Raw genomic sequence first — 21,402 nt, forward strand, 5'->3', positions numbered from 1 at the left:
GGTGCATGATCTGCCCACGCAGGCCCTGGTCCCAAGCCCAGAGAAGTGCGAGCTGGTCATGCATCTCTTGTGGCCGGCGGATCCTGCTGGTAAACACACAAGTTCATGTTAATGCAGGTGCAGCCTACAGAATGCATCGGTGTGACCGGTTGCTTCTCAAACCAGACCTTCTTGCCCCAGCCGTGCTGTGGGACAGAGTCCCTCTCGGGAGCCCACTCGTCAGCCTTATAAAGGGAACCTATCGGTCCTTAGGACCCGGCGATCACCTCCCGGGGGTGAGGAACAGCAAGGCGTACGCGTCAAGGGGTCGCTCTTCCTCACCACGAGGGGTCGCTGCGCCAACTAAGGGCGTTTACGACCATTTAGAGGGGGGTTTTGCCCAAAGGGAATCCGTCGGTATCGGACTGCAGCACAAGGTCCTCAATACTGCCCTCTCCCTGGTCAAGGGGCAGGGGCGCTCGCCAACGCCATTCATCTGCAGCAGTCAGAGGCCTTCATATTCACTTTCCCGCCTTCCCCCTCCTGCATACAGCCCTGCTGAAAGCAAGGAGGGGCTAAACAGATGCCATCTCGATTGTTCCAGCCTGGTCACGCCAGCACGGGTTCAGCATGCTGCTGGTTTTCTCGATTGCCACCTCGGGAGCCTCCAAGCCAGCGCGATTCCAGCTCCAGGGATCACGGTCACCTGTGGTGCCCAGACCTTGGACCCTCAGCATCTCAAGGGGTCAGATCAGTGGCTGAGAGGCGATGAGCGAACCGCTCATGACAAGCCCAGTGAGTCCCGATGGGTAGCAGGAAGCCCTCCACGCAGGTCGTGTACCGGGCTAAGTGGAAGTGGCTGTGGCCTGCCGGGAGCAATCCCGAGACACTCTGCCCGGCCTTTCGCCAGTATAGGCGATCCGGGAAATGCTTGCCACAGCTAGCAGCCATGTAGGCCTTCCATCAGCTGCTGGAAGGGGGATCGTGGTCCTCCCGTCAGATAATGGTTCGGTCCCTAAAGGGGTGGGAGGCTCTACCCGTAGGCCCGCAACCCAGTCCCTCCCTGGGATCTTGACCTTGTCCTTCCCGGCCCACGCCCCCTCCCAGCCCCAAAACCCATGGCATCACGCCCTCTACTAAGGCCTTCCGGGAAGGTGGTCTTCCTGGGGGTATATTACTTCAGCAAGGAAGGTCTCCAGGATCAGAGCTCTGACCTCAAAGCTCCTCCCTCATACTATAGTCTATAAGATAAGGTTCAGATGGGACCGCACCAGGCCTTCCGGCCCAAGGTGGTTGTCCAGTTCATTGGATCAATCATATATTTTCCCCAGGTTTCCCCAAACCACACAGCTCGGAGGAGAGGGAAAGGCAGCACTTGCTAAAACTCGAGTGGAGCCCTGGCTTCTACACCAGATGTACGAGCTGTTCTGGAGAGTGATGCAGCTCTTCCTCGCAGCATCTGACGAGATGAAAGGTTCACTGGTCGCTGACCGGAACCATTTCCTTACAAATAAATTCCTGCATCATGTTCGGCCACGAGCAGGTGAAGGTGCTGCTTCTGGACACCACAGCTCTCCCAGCAGAGCTCAAGCTCCATCTACAGCCTTCCTAGCAGAAGTGCTAGGGCATGGCATCTGCAAAGCAGCTGCCAGGCTGGGGGTACATACTTTCACATCCCACCACATCCCTGTCCAGGGCACAGGAAGGAGTGGGCTTCAGCAGAGCTGGGCTGCAGGCAGCTCACCACTAACTCCAGCCCACCTCCAAGGTACTGCTTGTTAGTCACCTATAATGGAATGGACATGAGCAATCACTCAAAGAAGAAAACAAGGTTACTTACCAGTAACTGATGTTCTTCGAGATGTGTTTCTCATGTCCATTCCACAACCCCCCCCCCGTCCCCGCTGCCGGAGTTGGTGGAAAGAAGGGACTGAGGAAGCGTAGGGTCGGCAGTGCCTCATATGCTGTGGCATGCACGCGGGACTCCAGGGGGGGCACTAGAGCTGGCCCTATGGGGTCTGCTAAGGGGAAAAAAGTTCCGGTAGCCATGCATGGAGGCGTGCACACACCTATAATGGAATGGACGTGAGCAACACATCTCGAAGAACATCAGTTACTGGTAAGTAACCTTGTTTTTAAGCATCTTCCCCAGCCTGGCATAGTCTTAATTGATGTGTTCCAGTGAGAATCTAATCGCATTATTTGTTCCAAAGTGAAGGATGCTTGGATTCTTTCCTGCTCCCATTATGATCCTCTTCAGCCTCAGGTCCACATCCTGTATCTTAGCTCTTGGCAGACAGCACAACCTTCTGTTCTGTGGATCAGCTCTGGTGACAGGGCCTGTCTGTTCTTCTTAGTAGGGAGTATCCAGTCACATAAACCTCACTCTTTCTGATGTTGGTGCAATTCTCTGGCCTTCCTCCTTCCTTCTGTTTTTTCTGGCTGCAAGTCGTTTTGTCTTTTGTTCTCATTTGCAATCTTCTGTGAGTCATCCTCTAGCCTCCTGGGGCTCTGAGGTCTGGTTATCTCCATTGACTCTTTCCTTCTTCTTCTTGTGGGACTAGCTGCTCTTCTGTTCTTCCTTGTCCTCTGATCTTCTGTTACTACTTGTTGCCTTGTGCCTTAATTTTCCACTCAGCAAAGCCATTCCTCCGCTCTCCTTTGCTAGCTGATCTTTTCTTCTGCCTTTTTCTCATAGTCACATGCTTTCATTGGCCATCTTACTTATTCAGCAGTCTGCCTTCACAGTTCTCTGGTCCAGCAAATCTTGAGTTTCCCTTCAGTCTCCTCTCTTCGTTCCTCCATCGTCTGCTGGAATTCCCTTTGAAACTCAACCATGTTGTCTAGCTGCATCTCCAGATCTCATATCTTCTCTTCCATCAGATCTGTCAGGCAGATCTTCATACAAATGAAGCACCATTCAGGTAGCCTCCCTAGAATAAGGTACATCTCGCAGATTCTACATCCAGTCATCTTCATCTCCATTCCTCGGGCTACTACCACTGCGGCTTCTGTAGTTGCTAGCCCCTTCCCCCCTAAACTCCTGTCCTAAATAAATAAATAAATAAACCCAGAACACCCCACCCACACACACTCTCCCACAAACTCCCATTACAAACTCGCACTCAGACTCCCCTGTTTTCAACTGTTTGCTGGTGGCTGGCAGCCTGCTGATTGGGGGAAACCCGTCCTAATGAAGGCTCAGCTGTGATCAAAGGCTCTGCTTCTTTCACAACAGACTACTCCTTTGCAGCCAGTCCTTTGGCTAAAGCAGTTTTCTCATACTGAGGTTTTCTGTAGAGTTTGCTGATTTTTTTAGACAAATCAGGATCCAAATTCCTTCACACCTTACTGGGTTCTCTTCAGTAAAAGGATAACAAAAGGTCTTATTGCTTCATGTTACATTTCCCCAAAATTCATTGTTTTGACCCCAGAGTCCTGATAACTCCCTGTGGCCTTGGTCTCCCATGCTGATTATAACGCTCTCTACTCTGTTCCACCCTGCCAGCATGTTCTCCTGTTGATTTAATAGGTAAATAGGGCTCCTTTGTGTTTGGCCTATTCTGCATTTGAAGATCTAGGCAGACAGGTAAATCAATGTAAAAACTTTGTTTATGAACCCTGCTTAGTTTAAACATATTTTTAGTACAGACATACAACTTCTTTTGTGGCATCCATGTGTACCTCTCACAAGATTTATGATGACCAGTATAATATAAGCTTTTGATTCTTTACACAACATTCTTTATAGATAAATACTGTGACAGCAATGTGTTGGGTGTAGTGAATTTGTCAGGCCTGAAAGGAGTAGCTGTTACAGAGCAGTGAACCCTTTTTACCAGTGGCATTGAAAGGCCACTTAGGGTCATAAACATAGTGTTGATTTCATGATCAAACTGTGGTATAAGTTCCTGCAAGTACAGCAGATGTTAGGGAAACAAAGGGGGAAGATTATATTTGTTTGGTGCATCCACATCATGCAGTAAGACACAAGCTTGTTTTGTAAAATGAATGCGGCATGAGAAAATTGATAACATTTGTGCTTGTATCAGAAGGGACTAGTTATTTGAGCAGTATCAGGGAGAGTGATGCCACTCAGGTCCTATAACTTGCCATACATCTGGTACAGGATCTACACATACTGTACTTGTACTTGAAGGAGGGGAGTGTTGGGCAAAACAAAAAACAACTTATTTTATTTTGTGTTTATTTTTAGTGACAAGGTTTATTTCCATTTTTTCCTATGGGAGCTGCTTATTGTTATAGATCAGCTATTACTCAAACAAAGCATGATAGAAATTGCCACGATGTGCGCTTTAAAACAAACAAGTGAAAAAACCTGATTTGTTGTTTCTACAATTTAAAATTTTAATTTAAAATTTAATTAAAAATTTTAAAAAAATGCTTTGTTCTGTATTGTGCATCTTTAGTAGGTAGCCATAATTAATATACTGTGTATTTTAGATATAGATCCTGCTTTAAGTTTTCACACCTCCATGTCTATTTTTATTCAGTTATCTGATTTCCTGTTTGTTTAGTTTATTTTGGAAATGTTTAATTTTGTTTAGGGTAAGAGAAATTAATTATCAGCCAGACTTTATATGGTCATGGTCTCAAATGGATCTTGCATTTAGTTAGAAAGTGTTACTTATTGGCAGACAACAGATAGGCTTTTTGCTGTTGAATAATATTGGAAGTGCTTGCTTAATAACACTTGTTAAATGCTAAAATATATGTTTTAAACAATTGTACAATATTTTTGTTCTTTGCACGATTATCGATTGATTCTATGTGATTTTAAAATACTGAATTGTGGTCTGTGTACTGTTACAGTGCGGATCAAATTTCAGAACCTGAAAAGTTGGAAAGACAAAAAAAAGTGGCCTCGTTGAAAGACCAGTTAAAGTCGGTCCGTGATCAAGAGGTCATGATGGTTCAAGAGATGGATCAATTTCAGCAGGCTATCTACAAAGACAAGGAAGAATATGCTAGACTTAAGTAAGTTTAACTTTGTATTTAATTGTACAGGTTTCTTTACTGCAAGTAGCAATAGGTTCTGCTTCATTACTTGTATTTCAGAGTACTCCATACAGTACTAGACTTACTTTATTTTTTAGTCTTAATTCTCCCAAAGCACCTTATGATCTGATACTTTTGTCCATCATCCACTGAGAGACTAAATTTGAAAATTCTCAGCACAAAATACAAAATGTGCTGGCATTAAAGGTGAAATTCAATGCTAAAATTAGAATCTGATTTAATCCAAGACGGTGGATGAAAACCAGTTTTTAAAAAAAAAAGATTTTTTAACATTTAAATTAAATAATAAAATATCAAATTAAAAATTAAATTAAATACTTTTATTTTTAAAAATAAACCAATTTAAACTTAGTTTTAAATTGTGGCAATAGTTGTTAAGGCCTAATCTTACTATAATTTACTAAAATCATTTAAATTTAATTTTAAAAAAATCAAACTACATTTTTGCTGTTGAGGTTTTAACGAAAGTCAGACCACTGAACTGATAGAAGTTTGCTGAAGTGCTTAAATCACCTCTTCTGCAGATTCTGAGAATATTTTCTTCAGTTTACTCAACAAGTTCAGTTCAATGACTAGTTCATTCAGAGAAATCACCAGGGAATTGAAAATGCAAGAAAGTTTGTTTTCCTCCTCCTATCTATGAAAAAAGCTAAGTGTGAGAAGATACAGTCTACTAGTTCTAAAATCTTGAAGAAAAAAGGTGTCTGAGACAATCAGTTCCATTTATTCCAGATAATATTTTTGTTTAATAAATCAGTTTTAACGATAAAATAGGTTTTTATAAAGTTTTTGTTAAGCTTTTTTCTTATGTATCCAGCATACTTTATGTAACTAATACAATTTTTAAAAATACTATATTTGTACATTTTAATGGAATTCAAATTTCTGTCTAAATAGAGCTTAACACAAATGAGAAAAAAAAGAATAATTTAGTAAATAAGAAATGCATCATTTATCATTAACATAAAATGTAAAAAATAAGAATCTGAACAAGTGTAAATTAAGCTATATAATTGCATAAATAAATACTTATAGACTGTATATTCCTGGTTAGCAAAAAGAAGCACAAAATTGAATGCAAAGACTACATTTAGTTGCTAATCAAGTGTTTTAATGGTTACCAACAAGTGAGGCTCAACCTTACTTGAGGAAAATATGAAAAGTACGAATGCAAAACAAGATTAAAATCATGTTTTAAATCAAGCTTTACTACTTGCTGATTTTAATCATGATTAAATTGATCTGATTTAAATCAGTCTACCCTGATCTCAGACCTGTACGCTTAATGCCTCACCAAAAGAGACTGAGAGGTGTTTTAAATAATGAGAATGCTTAACTCAAACATGTAACAACGAATTTTCACATTCTGTGCAATCCATTGGTACATCATGGTTTTTGTAAAATATCAGAATATATCACGTGCTGGTAATGGACATGTTCATCACAAACCTAAGAACTCAATTTTAAATTGTTCCTGTGTTTCAAATTTGGCAATGGAGACTTCAGGCATTTGGGCTTCAAAGAATTAATGATAAACATTGTCTGTCTGAACTATAGAAACATACAGTACTTTGTAAAATACAAATAATTAACCACCTTTTCTGTAGTTACTGTAAAATTGAAAACTTGGATGTGTTCTATGAATTTAAAGAAATAATGTCAACTTAAACATATTTGTTTGCAATTTTTTTTAATGAATTATATTAGAAGAAAAACCTGCTTTTTTTCATTTGTTTCATTTTGTGCTCTTGTGCTCATGTTCAGTCACTTTTCCAGTTGGCTTGACTTTCCCACAGCGATAGGAAAGAGAAACATTTTTTAAAAAGAATCTGGTTTGGCTCCAGGGCAGGTCTTGGTGGTTGTGTGTCTTTAATATAATAAGGAATTTGGCATATGCTGATGTTTACTCTTGTCATATTAGTTCTGTTAATCTTACAGCTTACCTCTACATTAAAGTTGTTTCTTATTGGTGTGTTGTTAACCAAAGAATGTTTCTGGAAGACACTGGACTCTACTTATGTTCATAACCTGATTATCATTTGAATTCTATTGATATTGTTTTTGTCATTTGTCTGTGTATGCTATTTATGAAATGATGGTGATACCCATATGATAAATGGTAGAGCCATATTTATAAAGTGCATTTATCAAGCCTCGTCTGATAAGTTCAACTGTACAGCGGAACTCATATTTATGTTCTAGCTTACTGTCTCGAACTGACTTAATATAATGTTACTATCTCTACCTTGTACATTTAGGTATTGATCCTGTGCACATTAACATCAAGTTAGTGAAATTCCTTTCCACGGTCATGCTTCTGATATTACTACTTTGTGCTTTTTGCGGTTAGCTTGGAAACCTTTCTTTCAGTTTTTATTATTGATACTCTTGGTGTTGTCTTGCTACTCTGTGCATGTCACCTTGGTACAAATTAAAATGTTTTTGATATACATATCCTACAGTGCAATGAAGATAGGTCAGCATACTCTTCCTTTCTCATTTAAACTTTTTGAAGCCTAAGTCCTTTTTCAATTGTATCAAGCTTTGTTACAGCAACAAGGAAGTCTGACTGCTAAATTTGACAAGATAAGATTTTGTCAAAAGTTGTTATATTAATTAAAGTCAATGTAAATTTCTTACAATATGTTTCAATAGCCTTTCCTTCTCTCAGGAGAGAAGAACTTGATGTGAAACAAGCATTGGATACCAAGCAAAGACAGCTGAAAGAGCTGAAAGACAGTAAAACAAATAGACTGAAAAGATTTGGACAACATGTGCCAGTCCTCCTTGAAGCAATTGAAGATGCCTGTAGGCAAGGACATTTTAAACACAAACCTATTGGACCTCTAGGTAAGATAGCCCTTACATAAAGGGACCTAAAAAGTTTGCCTCTATAAAGTCCCTCTGTACACTTGGTCACACAAACACAGAATCTTTTTGAAAAGTATTTGTCACTTAAAGAGCTTGATGTCCAGTTCTCTTAAGGTCTGCATTTCCTAGACTAAATCTATAACTATCCTGGCCCACTAACTGTGTCTCTGTTTCGCTGTTTTTCAACCTCCTGGAGTGGTCACAGAACCAATCTCTAGCAAACTGGTTACTTTAACGTAAATAGCTGAAAACAGTTTGAATAATTCTGAGCATAGACTCAGTCTTAATCTAACGTCATAATTTTCATGTAGTTTCACTGTTAAATTGAATTTTTGCTGTCTTTGTGTCACCCCAACCTTTGCTGAAGATAGCAGTTATGTTTAGGAAAATGGAGTTTAGAAAATGATCTTGTTCTCTTCTATTCCGTGTATAGGTTTTTATACCATGTTCATCACCATAATATTATCTGAGCGCCTTGCAATAGTGCATTTAGCAACATAATGACGACATCTGTCATGTGTTTGCTCTCATCCTCTCTCCAAAGGGAGAAGTATATAGTGTGTGGAGTGTTTTTGTTTTTATAATGTCTTTTTAATTTTTTTATATTGATATAACTGTTACTATATGTTTGTCAGACAAGACAAGGTCAAAGAAACATGCTTGCACTTGGAGCAGAAAGTGTTGAGGTTTGTGATGATCCTTAGTTCCTGGAGGAGTTGATGCCATAGTCTTTGACGGCCCCTGGAGAAAGTTCTGTCTCATTCACGGACAAGCTTTTTTCTTCTTGCCGAGAGTTATATTGTGCCATAGGAGCAAAGTTTCTTGACCATGATCTTCATCCTGGAGCATTAGATGATCTCGTAGATATCGTGACTCCAGGTCATGGAGTGCTTTGAAGAGAAGGACTGAGATCTTGAACTTGATTTGAAATTCTATGGGAAGTGTAGAGAGAGGAGGACGGGTTTGATACGTTTGCGGTAGCTTGTGGTTGCTGAGGAGATACATTGCTGCATTATGAACTAGTTGGAGTTGAAGTGCTGAAGGCTTCATACCCAGGTATATTGCATTGCTGTAATCTAGCTGAGAGGTGACAAAAGCATGAATAACTCAGTCCAGGTCTTTGTCCTCCAGAATGGGACACTTTCCTAGCCAAGTGGAGATGGGAGAAAGCATTATTCACAGATGCTGTTATATGAGAGTTCTGTGTCAGCAAGAAACTCAAGAGTACTCCTACACTACAGACTGTATTGACCAATTGTGCGGGTGTATCTTCAACTGACAGACTGCAGCACAGTTGCAAGCTCTTCACAATACTTCCTTTTGCCCCTCAGCATCACCTCTGTCTTGTTCAGATTCAGCTTCACCCAGCTGTTCTCCATCCAAGAGCTTATCTCATTGAGCTTCAGGCTAGGCCATCTTGGTCATAGTAATATGGTCACGTAGTGAAAGATAGGTAGAGCAATGTATTATGCGCATATTGCTGGCACTTGAGTCCATGTCGTCTGACTGGTTGATCTAGTGATCATATGTAGATGTTTTAAAAGGACGGGAGAGAGAATTGATCCTTCTGGAACTTCACCAGTGAGGGGGTCTTGTTAGGGTGACCAGATAGCAAGGGTGAAAAATTGAGACAGAGGGTGGGAGGTAATAGGCTTCTATGCAAGACAAAACCGTGAATATTGGGACTGTCCCTATAGAACCGGGACATCTGGTCAACCTAGGTCTCGTGGTCTTCTTGCCTCTCTGTTCCTCATTTTTTGTAGCATAAAAGGTTGGGGAGGCCACTTAGCCAAAGTTTGTGATGTTTGTATGGCCTTCTGCAAAGGGTCCAGAAGGATGAGAAAACCATTACAGAACAACTTTGTACAAGAAGCTGTGGCAGTTATTGAGTTTGGGAGAAAAATTTTCCCCAAGCATTAATTATGTGGTCACTAAGCCTTTCTCAGTGCCAAAGCCTGATGCAACATTTTAGCCTAAAAAGAGTCACGCATTTTGCAAAGATGCCCCATAAGGAACTGTCAAAATAGGTCCAAGGAGAAGAGTTCTTTGAAGGAAATTGAATTCTTTTGAATAGAGATTTTGTGGGGTGTGAGGGAGGTGCCAAGAGACCATACTGTATATTGTAAGAAAGAGGTGCTCCAGTGAGGATTCCACAGTTCGATCAGATCAGACTAATTGATTTGGAGAGTGGGGAGAACACCATTGCCACATAAGACAACCTCCTGTGTGGTGGTGGTAGAATGAGTTCAGATTGTAAAAAACTCTTCGTTGTAAAGACTCTTTAAGATTGTATGGCACCTAGCAAATTTTGAATAAAAATTGGCTCACTTTGAGGGACTGTTACACATGCTATTGAAAAAGAATAGGAAATTAGTTCTCTTGCCTGTAAATCTTTCTCACAAATAGTGTTTGGCAAACCTGCTCAGACCTCTTTTATTATGGTGAACTTCACTGGGGAAAGCTAAGGAAAAGAAACTACATTTGAGTATTACCAGTCAGTGAATGAACATATTTAAGGAAAAAATTACGTCACGGAAGTCACGGATTCTATGACTTCCGGAGACCTCTGTGACGTTTTATGCTTTGGCCTAGGAGCAATGGGGCTGACACTGTCAGCCAGGGGGACCCTGGAGCTCTAAGCTGTCACGGGTGGCAGGGAGAGCCCACCACTCAGAAAACTGAGTGCAGAGAACTGCACTGGTCACAGTACAGATCCCTGAAGGACCGAGCTATTTGCCTCTCTCCACTATGAAAACTGACCATTTATTCCTATGGTTTGTTTCCTATCTTTTAACCAGTTAGTGATCCATGAGAGGTGTCACACTGGTTGGATTGGAGGGGGGGCATTTGTCATATTGGTTAACATTAGTATGTCAAAATCATAACGATTCATGTCAGGCACCGTTAGAAAGAATATATTGTGCTGAGGAAGGTACTAATACTTATGTTCATTTATTATATGTAAAATGAAAGTTATGGATGTATCTGATATTTCTGTATGTCAATTTGGGCTGGCTGGGACACACCCCAGACAGAGAGGCGTCAAGACAATAGCCTGCTTAATGGCTCATTAAGACACTCACAGATGCGAGGGGCCCAGGAAGAAACTAAAGACATACCTGAAGAGTTACCAGGATTGGCCCATGTGACTCTGGACCCCAGGCATACCTGAAGAGTTGCCAGGATTGGCCCAGGTGACTCTGGACTCCATTTTAGTTCTTGTGACTTTCCACAGGCCTCCTGGCCAGGGATAGAGGGCATATAAGATCAAACCACAGAAACCATTTTGTCTGTGTTCCTGTCCAGCTGCAGACACACACCTACCTCTGGATCAGTTTATTTTGCAACTGAACTGAAGGACTTAGACCCATCCAGATACTGGATGTGTACTAGAGGGAACTATACAAGCCTGCAACTCCACATTTCTTCCAGAAACCTGATGTATATGGACTTTCAATCATTTGTATGTATGTGATTTGCTTTAACCCTTTAACATTTATCTCATGGTTTCTTTCTTTTTACAATAAGCCTTTAGTTTTAGTTACTAAAGGATTGGCTGGCAGCGTGGTATTTTAGGTAAGAGCCAAACTTATATTGAACTGGTACTGTGGCTGACCCCTTGGGGTCAGAGGGACCCTTTTTAGTAAGAAGCATACAGTTTAAGTAACTGATCTCTTTACTGGACCTAGTGCTGATTTGGGAGCCAGGAACTGGAATGCAGTAAAGGGGGCTGTGGGCATTTGTGGACTGGCTTCTTGATAACCAGTGTGGGGAAATCAGAAGCAGTTCGTGGCTGGTTGGGAAGCCGGGCTTCAGTGTCACCCACCAACGCTGGGAGAATCTGCTCTCCTTCTGCAGCCTGCCCTAACCTTGGCATTTTCAGGTGGCTGCCCTGGGCACGGACAGGTCACAGTCCCCCAACGCGAGACTGGTGTAGAAGGGAGCAACCAGAGCTCCTGAATACACCTCAGGGGCCCCCCAGTCTTGACAATGCACCAGCAACCAGATTCTCCTTACCCTTAATGTGAACTATGTTCATATCACATTCTTGTAAGGCTAAACTCCAATGGAGCAACCTGGAGTTGGTCCCTTTGGCTTTGTGTAACCATACTAATGGAGCGTGATCACTGAGCACAGTACATTTCCTGTTGGTACAAATAGGGTTGAAGTTGTTTTATGGCCCAGACAATTGCATAGCAGTCTTTTTCTATAGTAGCATAGTGCTGTTCAGCGGGTGTTAGTTTTTTGCTTAGGTATACGATGGGGTGCCTCTTACCCCCCTCCCCGCCCTCCATGAGGACAGCTCCTAATCCAATATTAGAAGCATCTGTGCATAGGAAGAACATTTTTTCAAAATCAGGGCTGGCTAATACAGGCTCTTTAGACAAGGCTTTTTTTTTTATCCTTTGGAAGCCCTGCTCACAGGCCTCAGTCCACTTTACCATGTCCGGATTTCCCTTTTTGGTAAGGTCTGTTATGGGAGCTACAATGTCACTAAACCCCTTTATAAACCTGTGATAGTAGTTGGCCAGCCCAATAAAGAATCGGACCTGCTTCTTTGTTTTAGGCTCAGGCCAGCCCTTTATGGCTTCCACTTTTAAAGGATCAGGGCGTGTTATCCCTCTGCCCACCCTGTGTCCCAGTATCACACTTCTGCAGCTCCTAACATGCATTTGGAGACTTTAACTGTTAAGTTGGCCTCTCTGAGTCTTTGCAGTACGACCCCCATGTGGTACAAATGATCTCCCCAGAAATCGCTGAAAATAGCCAAGTCGTCTGTATAGGCTCTAGCAAAGTTTTGTAACCTGGCCAAAACCTCATTAATGAGCCTCATAAAAGTAGCACTGGAATTTTTTAACCCAAATGGCAGAACCTTGAATTCATATAGACCAGAATCCACCATGAAAGCAGATTTTTCCTGGGCATCAGCGTCTAAGGGGATCTGCCAATATCCCCGAGTTAAATCTAGTGTGCTTATGAACTTTGCATCCCCAACTGGTCCAATAAATCCTCTGTGCGGGGCGTGGGGTATGGATCAGGCTGTGTGATTGCATTCAGCTTTCTGTAATCTACACAGAATCTCATGGTTTTATCCTTCTTGGGCACCATCACAATGGGAGACGCCCAGGGACTGCTTGACTTAGCAATTATCCCCATTTCCAACATGCTTTCTGCTTCCTCCTGGATCTGTTTCTGCATTTCCCCTTTGGCCCAATATGCTCTGCTAGGCATTGGGCGGGGCCCCGTGGTTTGAATGGAATGCACAATCCTGTCAGTCAAACCCGGCCGGTTGGTGAATGCTCGCCTGTGATGTTTTAACAGGGCTAACATTTCCTGCTTCTGTGCAGAACCCAAACCTTCCCCAAACTCAGTGCTCTCCAGCGGAGTTTCCCCTTTGCTTTCTGCAACTAAATCAACCAAAGGGACGGATAATGTCCCTTCATCAGCACAACAAATCATATTGATGGCTGCCTCCCTCACAATAAGTTTTCAGTCTGTTAGCATGCACCAGCTGCTCGGCTCCTCTTCCATGAGGCTTTCTGACACTGTAGGTAACCTCATTAACCCTCTCTACTACCTCATATGGTCCGTCCCAGATCTCCTGCAATTTATTTTTTCTCACTGGGATAAGCACAAGTACCGTATCCCCAATTTCAAAAGCTCTTTCCTCTGCGTGCCTGTCATACCAAGCCTTCTGAACGCCCTGACTTCTCTCAAGGTTCTGCTGAACCAAACTCATCATGTCCTGCAAACGCTTTCTAAACTGCGACACATACTCCTCCACTGGTTGTTCTGGCATCTCTACGTTACCTTCCCAGGAATCACGAATCAGATCCAGGGGTCCCCTGACCTGTCTCCCGTAAAGCAGCTCAAAAGAAGCAAACCCTGTTTGTGACTCTTGAGGTACACTTCTGTATGCATATAGAAGATAAGGTAACAGGACATCCCAGTCATTCTGGCGTCTGTCCACATACATCTTTAACATAGCCTTCAATGTCCCATTAAACCTCTCTATCAAGCCATTGGTTTCTGGATGATACGGGGCAGCTTTTAGATGACCGACTCCACACATCTCCCATAGCTGTTTAAATACAACTGACATAAAGTTGGCACCGCGGTCTGACAAGATTTCTTTGGGAAAACCCACTCTGCTAAAAATAGTAAACAGGACAGTAGCCACTGTCTCAGCCTCCACATTGGATAAAGCTACAGCCTCAGGATACCTGATGGCAAAATCCACCAACACCAGAATATACTTCTTCCCATTTCTGGAAGGTTTAGGGAGTGGCCCCACAATATCCACAGACACTCTGGAGAATGCCTCCCCAATAATGGGCAAAGGCTGTAGGGGTACCTTCGTAGGACCCTTCAAACTCTTGTGCTTCTGACACAAATCGCAGCTCCTGCAATAATTCCTCACTGTGTCAGACATGTAAGGCCAATAAAAGTTTTGCTTCAGCCTGTCACAAGTCTTGTCTATGCCCAGATGCCCTGCAAAGGGACCATCATGAGCCAGCTTTAATAATTCCCTTCTATATTCCTCAGGTACTACGAGCTGCTTGCAGTTTCCATCATTAGGTTGCTTCTTCCCTGCAGGGGGAGTTCTATATAGCAAGCCTTCATGCATGAAAAACCTGCCTGCTCCCTCTTCTGTTGGAGCTAGGCTCTGGGCCTCTATCCTGGCCCCCTCTAAAGAAACATCTTCTTGCTGCGCCCTAACAAATTCCTTCTGAATTTCACACAAATTCAGAGCCGTCTCAGGCACATCCAACTCACTCCCAGCTGGCAACACCGGAGAAGAATCCTCCGTCTGTTCCCCGATTCCCTCCTTATCATCAGATAGGGTATCCATATCAACACCACATTTTCTCTGTGATCTAGTGATGACATTGACCTTACCACGAAGAACTACAATATCGTTTCCTATTAAAATATCCGCCGGGAGCAGCTCCCGAATCCTACCACCATGTCACCCTCAAAATCTTCCCACTCCAAGTGGATTTTTGCTAAGGGCACCTTTACCTTGTTCTCAGAAAGAGCCACCAAATTTACGCTCCTATCCAGCAAATAATCATCTTCCTGGACCAATTCCCTTTTAACCAAGGTAATTTCTGAGGCAGAGTCCCTCCATCCAGTGCACACAATCCCATTGACCCTGGCACTCTTTATGAATTCCTCATTGCCCCTTCCCATCTCTGCCCTCACATAGTTAGTGAGGCAGCCCTCACTCCCCCCACTGGGGATTTCCAAAGTGGCAGCGTTAACAACTGCAGCGTTCGTCTCCCAACACAAGGTGGTGGGATCCTCCTGTATCTGGCCAGCCTCTGGACTTAAAGCGGCGGCATTTGAATTAATTGTGGGCCGGAGGATTGCTGGCCTTGGATTGTTCCTGTCCCCATGGTTTGGACAATTTGGCCTTATATGGCATATGGCATGACTCTGTCATTCCTGTATATTTTGTACCCTGGTATTACCGTGTCTCATTGATTATCACCAGTTTCTGTGTTGCCTATTAATATCTGTAGCTTCACTGAATACTAGACACTGTAGTTTACCCATCTTAGCAGTTAGAATTCAAGCATGTGTGTAGAAGCACTTAGAAAAATTTGTCAGGATTTAATTGTTTGCCTTCATGTGATGTGATTTGAATGGGACTCTTTTTTCATTTGACTGTTTCTCTTCAGTTTCTACCTGTACTTTATAGTCTATTAAAGATGAGAGATTAGAAGTTGATGGGATATCCCTTTTAATAAATCTTCCCCTAAGGATGTGTCTTTCCAAACTGGGTGCTCCTCTGCACCTGTCCGCATTCTCCAGCCCTTCACTTAAAAATTCTTCTGTGATCTTTTTAATTTACATGCCAGCAATCTAATTCCCTTTTTGGTTCTGGTAGAGTCTATCCTTCCTATATAGTCTTCTCCTTTCCCAAAAGGTTCCCAGTTACTAAACCTAAATCCCTCCTCCCAACACCATGATCTTTTCCACACATTGAGACCTTGTAGTTCTGCCTGTCTCACTGGCCCTACTCATGGATCTAGAAGCATTTCAGAGAATGCTATCATGGAGCATTCATGGATTTAGCCAGAAACTGTTTCCAAAGATTTCAGGGGAAAGGACCCAACCACTGTGCGGGTCTGCTTTCCATAGTATTTGTGAGATGAGAAATTTGAATGTAAGAGAACAAAATATCCATTTGTATTCACTTTATTGCTTAGAAAACCTAACCTGAGCTTAAAAAAAAAAATTAAATATATGTTCTCAAATGCTTGTTTTAAAAAATGTAAAACAAAGAATAATGTAGTTACATTTTCATTGCACTTACATATTAAAATATATTTAACACTGTACCTCTGAAGTCTTGCCTTTTGTCTGTATTTAGGTGCTTTCATTTGTCTCAAAGATGCTGAACTTACTCTGGCTGTTGAAGCTTGTTTAAAAAGCCTGCTGCAGGCATTTTGTTGTGATAATCATCATGATGAGAGAACACTTCAGACACTGATGTCAAAGTTTTATCCAACTGGATATCGGCCCCAAATAATTGTCAGTAGATTTCAAAATAAAGTTTATGATGTCAGACACAGGTGAGCTCCAAGTTTTGAATAAGATTGGTGCGTCGGAATCTTGATCCAAATGGCTTAATATTAACTTCAATGTACAATGCATTTGCTAATGTAAGGTCATGTGAATTTTTAATGCAGTTTGCACTGTTTAAATTTAAATATGTACATTTTAATTTTGTTTTTTCTCCTTTTCTCATAGGGCAGTTTATCATCCAAAATTCCCATCAGTCCTTACAGCTTTGGAAATAGATAACGCAGTGGCTGCTAATTGTTTGATTGACATGAGGGGTATAGAAACAGTCCTGCTAATTAAGGTAAGTCATAACTGCCATATTTGTTTTTGCTATAAGTTTTAAAAGGAATGTATATGCTAATCAGGCTTTTGGAATAAATCAAAAAAAAAAAAAAAAAAAAAAAAAAAAAAAAAAAAAAAAAGGCAACCTGATTGCTTCTTGCTGCCTCAATATACCTATTGAAACCAGGCATTCTTTTTTGAATAGTTACAGATGTGTATTCCACTCAGTATTAACAGGTGCCTACACCCAGTGCACTGAAGTCAGAGAACTTTTCCTAGCAGTACCCATGGGGTGGTGCTCCTGCCCTCTCATAGCCATGGAAGGGGCTATAAGGGCTTCGCCACCCCAACCCTGCTCAGTTCCGTCTCCCTAGAGTCAGAGCTTCCCATATGGTTTTTCTTCATGGGTTTTCGATATTGTAGTTATTTATATATAATTAGTTAGTAATGCCCTGTAGTTAGTAGTTAATTAGTTAGATTTAGTTTGTGTCACTGTTATATAATGGTATGCCCTCATCAGGCTTTAAGAACTGTCCTTCACATGAGGTAGCTATTTCCAATAACGACCCCCATATGTGCTGTTTGTTGTGCTTAGGAAAGAGGCACATTAAAGAGAGGTGCTCCATTTTACACTCCTTTGAAAAGACTTGTGCTTAAAACAGCACTCACTTAATAGGATCAGAGTGGGAGGGGGGGGCCTGGATGACCTCCATCCAAGAATATTAAAGGAACTGGCACATGAAACTGCAAGCCTAATTGCAAAGATTTTTAATGAATCTGTAAACTTTGGGGTCATGCCCTGTGATTGGAGAAATGTAAATACAGTACTTATATTTAAGAAAGGGGGGAAAAAGAGTGATCCAGGAAACTACAGGCCTGGTAGTTTGACCTCAGTTATATGCAAGGTCTTAGAACAAATTTTGAAAGAGTAATTAGTTAAGGACATAGAGGTGTAAATGGTAATTGGGATAAAACACAGCATAGTTTTACAAAAGGTAGATTGTGCCAGACAAACTTGATCTTTCTTTGGGAAGATAACTGATTTTCTAGACAAAGGATATACAGTAGATTTAATCTACCTGGATTTTAGTAAAGCATTTAGTACAATTCTACATAGGAAATTTTAGTTAAATTGGAGAAGATAGGGATTAATATGAGAATCAGAAGGTAGGTAGGGAACTGGTTAAATGGGAGATTGCATCAGGTCATACTGAAAGGTGAATCCTCAGGCAGATAGAAGGTTACTAATGGAGTTCTTGGGACCAGTCTTACTTAAAAGTTTCATTTATGACCTTGGCACAAAAGATGGGAGTATGCCAATAAAATATGCAGATGACACAAAGTTGTGTGGTATTGCCAATACAGAGGAGGACTGGAATATCACACAAGAAAATTTGGACGAACTTTGAAATTGGAGTGATAGAAATGAGATGAAATTTAACAATACAATATGCAAAGTTAATGACTGACTGACTTAAAAGAACTTCTGCTATAAATTGGGGATTTACTAGTTGTAAGCTAGAGGACGAGAAAGACCTGCGTGCATTGGTTGATCGCAGGATGACTATGAACTGCTAATCTGATGCTGCTGTGAAAAAGGCTAGCACAATCTTAGCATCTGGCAAGGTATGTCCAATAAAGATAGGGAAGTGATGGTTCCATTGTGGAAGACACTGGTGAAATCTCATCTGGTCTCCTGTGTTCAAGAAAGATTAATTCAAACTGGAACAAGTGCAGAGAGAAGGACTTTTAGGATGATTAGAGACATGGAGAACCTACCTTACGAGAGGAGGATTATCTTGGCTTGTTTAGCCTAATAAAATGAAGACTGACGTATTTATAGAGAGCAAAACACTCTGGAGAGAGAGGCGTTATTAAAGTTAAGGGCCAATCTTGGCACAAGGACAAGTAGATATAAACTGGCCATCCACAAATTTAGGCTTGAAATTAGTCAAAGATTTGTGAAAAGTTCCAGAGGGGTAGCCATGTTAGTCTGTATACAGCAAAAACAACAAGAGTCCTGTAGCACTTTAAAGACTAACAAATTTAATTTCTGCAGGCATAAACTTTCGTGGGCTGTAACCCGCTTCCTCAGATGTAAGGAATAGAAATCAGATAGGAGGTATATATATACATCCAAGGGTAAAGAACAACAATGGGGAAGGTAGGTATAAGCAAAGTCCATTCAGTTAGAGTAGTTGAGGCCTATTCACAACCATTGATTAGGAGGTGAGACTGTGTGAACAGTGACAATTACTTCTTGTAATGAGATAACCATTCCAAGTCCCTATTTAGACCCAATTTGATTGTGTCAAGTTTGCAGATGAGTTCCAGCTCTGTGGTTTCTCTTTGAAGTCTGTTTTTGAAGTTTTTTTGTAGAAGTATGGCAACTTCCAAGTCAGAGCACTTCAATCTCACAGGACACTCTGTAGCTCACCTCCTAATCAATGACTGTCATTAGCCCTCAAGTACCCGGCTTTCATCCACCTCCCCCATTGTTCTCTATGCACTTGTGTATCTATGTTTCCTATTTACTGTATCATTCTACCTCTGCATCTGAGGAAGTGAGCTGAGTCTCACAAAAGCTTATGCCTACAAACATTAAATTTGTTAGTCTTTGAAGTGCCACAAAACTCTCGTTGTTTTTGCTATCTACAATTGGAAGTTTAACCTGTTATGATGATAGTTGTTGATAGAAGGTCTACCTGAACCAGAGCTGAAAACTCTTTAACTGCCATTTTCTGTTGGTCAAAGCTGTGTTTCAGCACCCTTAAAAAGCTGTGTTTCAAACAGGCTTTCTTTAAATAAGTTAAATAATTTTGTATCAGTTTTGCTAGCAGTTAAACAGTTCTTCTCACTGATTCAAAGAGACCCATTGCTGTCAGTTGTCAGTTTCATAATGTAGACTAAGCTTTGAAAAGCAATAATAGCTGAGATCTCCTCCCCCGGAAGTTCTAAATTTACAGCAAAGTAGAGGCAAGTTTACAGTATAATATGGCAGGAAAAGAAAAGCTAATGGGATTAGCTCTGAATGAACTACACTTAACCTACTACTCTTAGTTCTGAGCATCTTAATATCTGAAAGATATAGAAAATAAGAGGGAATTTGGAGAGGAGCAAGAAAACGGATTAAGGGGCAGAAAATGATGACTTATGAGGAAAGAAACTAGTATTACAAGTATTTGATTATTTTCTTCTGATTCAATATTGCTTGGGTAAGTAACACAGTCATCCAAGGGCTTATCTACACTTAACATGCTGCAGTGGCACCACTGTGCTGCTGTAGTGCTTTACTGAAGATTTGTGGATTTTTCACACCCCTGAGTGACGTAATAGTGACCTAATTTTCTAATGTAGTCTAGGCCTATGTATTTGAATGGTGTGAAGATCAGAGGGAGAGAGGATTGGTTTTAAGTTGGTAGAAGGAGATGTAACTAAGGTTATGTCTACACTTAAACCTCTGCAGTTGCACAGCTGCAGCTGCACTTCCATGTAAATGAAAGGGGTTCTCCCATTAGTGTAGGTAGTCCACCTCCCCAGGAGGCAGTAGGGTAGGTCAATGTTAGAATTCTTCTATCAACCTAGCACCGCCTTCAGTGGGGGGGTAGGTCAGCATAGCTACATCTCTCAGGGAGTGGTGATGATGAGAGATGTAGTTATGTCCATTGTAAGTCCCCAGCATAGACCAGCCCTAAAAGAAATGGGATGCAAGGCATACTGGGCTTGTCCTAAACATAAAGCTGCAAGAGTTTTACTGAAGGTGTGATTTTTTTTTAAGTGTTTTGATTAAACTTTCTGCATGAAGACAATCGTTTAGACTGGAGTATTTTTCCAAAGGAAGTAGGGAAGACGCCGTTAATTGAGAGATTTAAAACAAAGCTGTACAAAAAACAACTGCCAGATTGATGCAGTAGATGATCTAAGGCTGTATTCCATCTTGAATATCAGTATTTTTGTGATCTTAAGGCCCTTTAGTAGACCTATTGGTCTAGCTAACACTAAAGTGTTTTTTTTTTTTATTCAGAGTGTAAGGGACTTAGATTTTTCTTAAGTTTCAAATCAAGTTCTTTAAATCTTAAACTTAGTTTTCTTATTGTTCCGAAAGCAAGAAATACCAGGCCTAAGGTTGATAGAAGGCAGTGAAAGTTTTGTGTGCTGTAAGGATCAGGCACCTAGATAACATTTCAAATTGCTAGCCATTATGAGTATTTTTTTTTATAAGTATGAGAGAATACACTGTATTTTTCAGAGTAACCGAGAGGCTCGTGAAGTAATGCAGAGCAACAGGCCTCCAAAAAACTGTAGAGAAGCTTTTACTGCTGAGGGTGATCAAGTATTTGAACGACGCTATTATTCATCTGATAATACCAGGCCCAAATTCCTAAGTAAAGATGTGGAAGCAGAAATAAGGTTAGTATCATGTATTGCTGAAGTGTAAAGTATTCTCTCTCAAGGTGTTAAAAGTAACATCTTTTGTTCTTTGTTCTTCTGCTCTTGTATGAGGAGTTCAGGAGTGTTCCATAGCACAGAATCTTAAAAAAAAAAAAAAAAAAAAAAAAAAAAATCCCTCACCTTTGCATTGTAAAGAAGGGTACCCCTCTCTTCAATTGACCTTTCTTTTTTTGTGGACTTAGCTCCATGACAGTACCTGAATCA

At 41.3% G+C, this 21,402-nt stretch overlaps 1 protein-coding gene across 5 annotated transcripts in view; it reads left to right on the forward strand.

The window, feature by feature from the left end:
• The window catches only part of SMC6 (structural maintenance of chromosomes 6), a 109,170-nt gene that overhangs the window by 27,001 nt on the left and 60,767 nt on the right, over positions 1 to 21,402 (forward strand). For 3 of the 5 annotated variants that reach the window (XM_067544733.1, XM_067544734.1, XM_067544737.1), the window contains 5 exons: positions 4,813 to 4,977; positions 7,691 to 7,869; positions 16,271 to 16,472; positions 16,651 to 16,765; positions 20,996 to 21,156. In XM_067544733.1, coding sequence (XP_067400834.1) covers positions 4,813 to 4,977; positions 7,691 to 7,869; positions 16,271 to 16,472; positions 16,651 to 16,765; positions 20,996 to 21,156 — 822 coding nt within the window. The remainder of the gene's footprint in view (positions 1 to 4,812; positions 4,978 to 7,690; positions 7,870 to 16,270; positions 16,473 to 16,650; positions 16,766 to 20,995; positions 21,157 to 21,402) is intronic. The other 2 variants (XM_067544735.1, XM_067544736.1) reach the window with 2 other exon arrangements.

The sequence above is a fragment of the Emydura macquarii genome, unplaced genomic scaffold (assembly GCF_026122565.2).
Source record: "Emydura macquarii macquarii isolate MOO-44397 ecotype Brisbane River unplaced genomic scaffold, CSIRO-AGI_Emac_v2 contig_1027, whole genome shotgun sequence".
NCBI lineage: Eukaryota > Metazoa > Chordata > Testudines > Chelidae > Emydura > Emydura macquarii.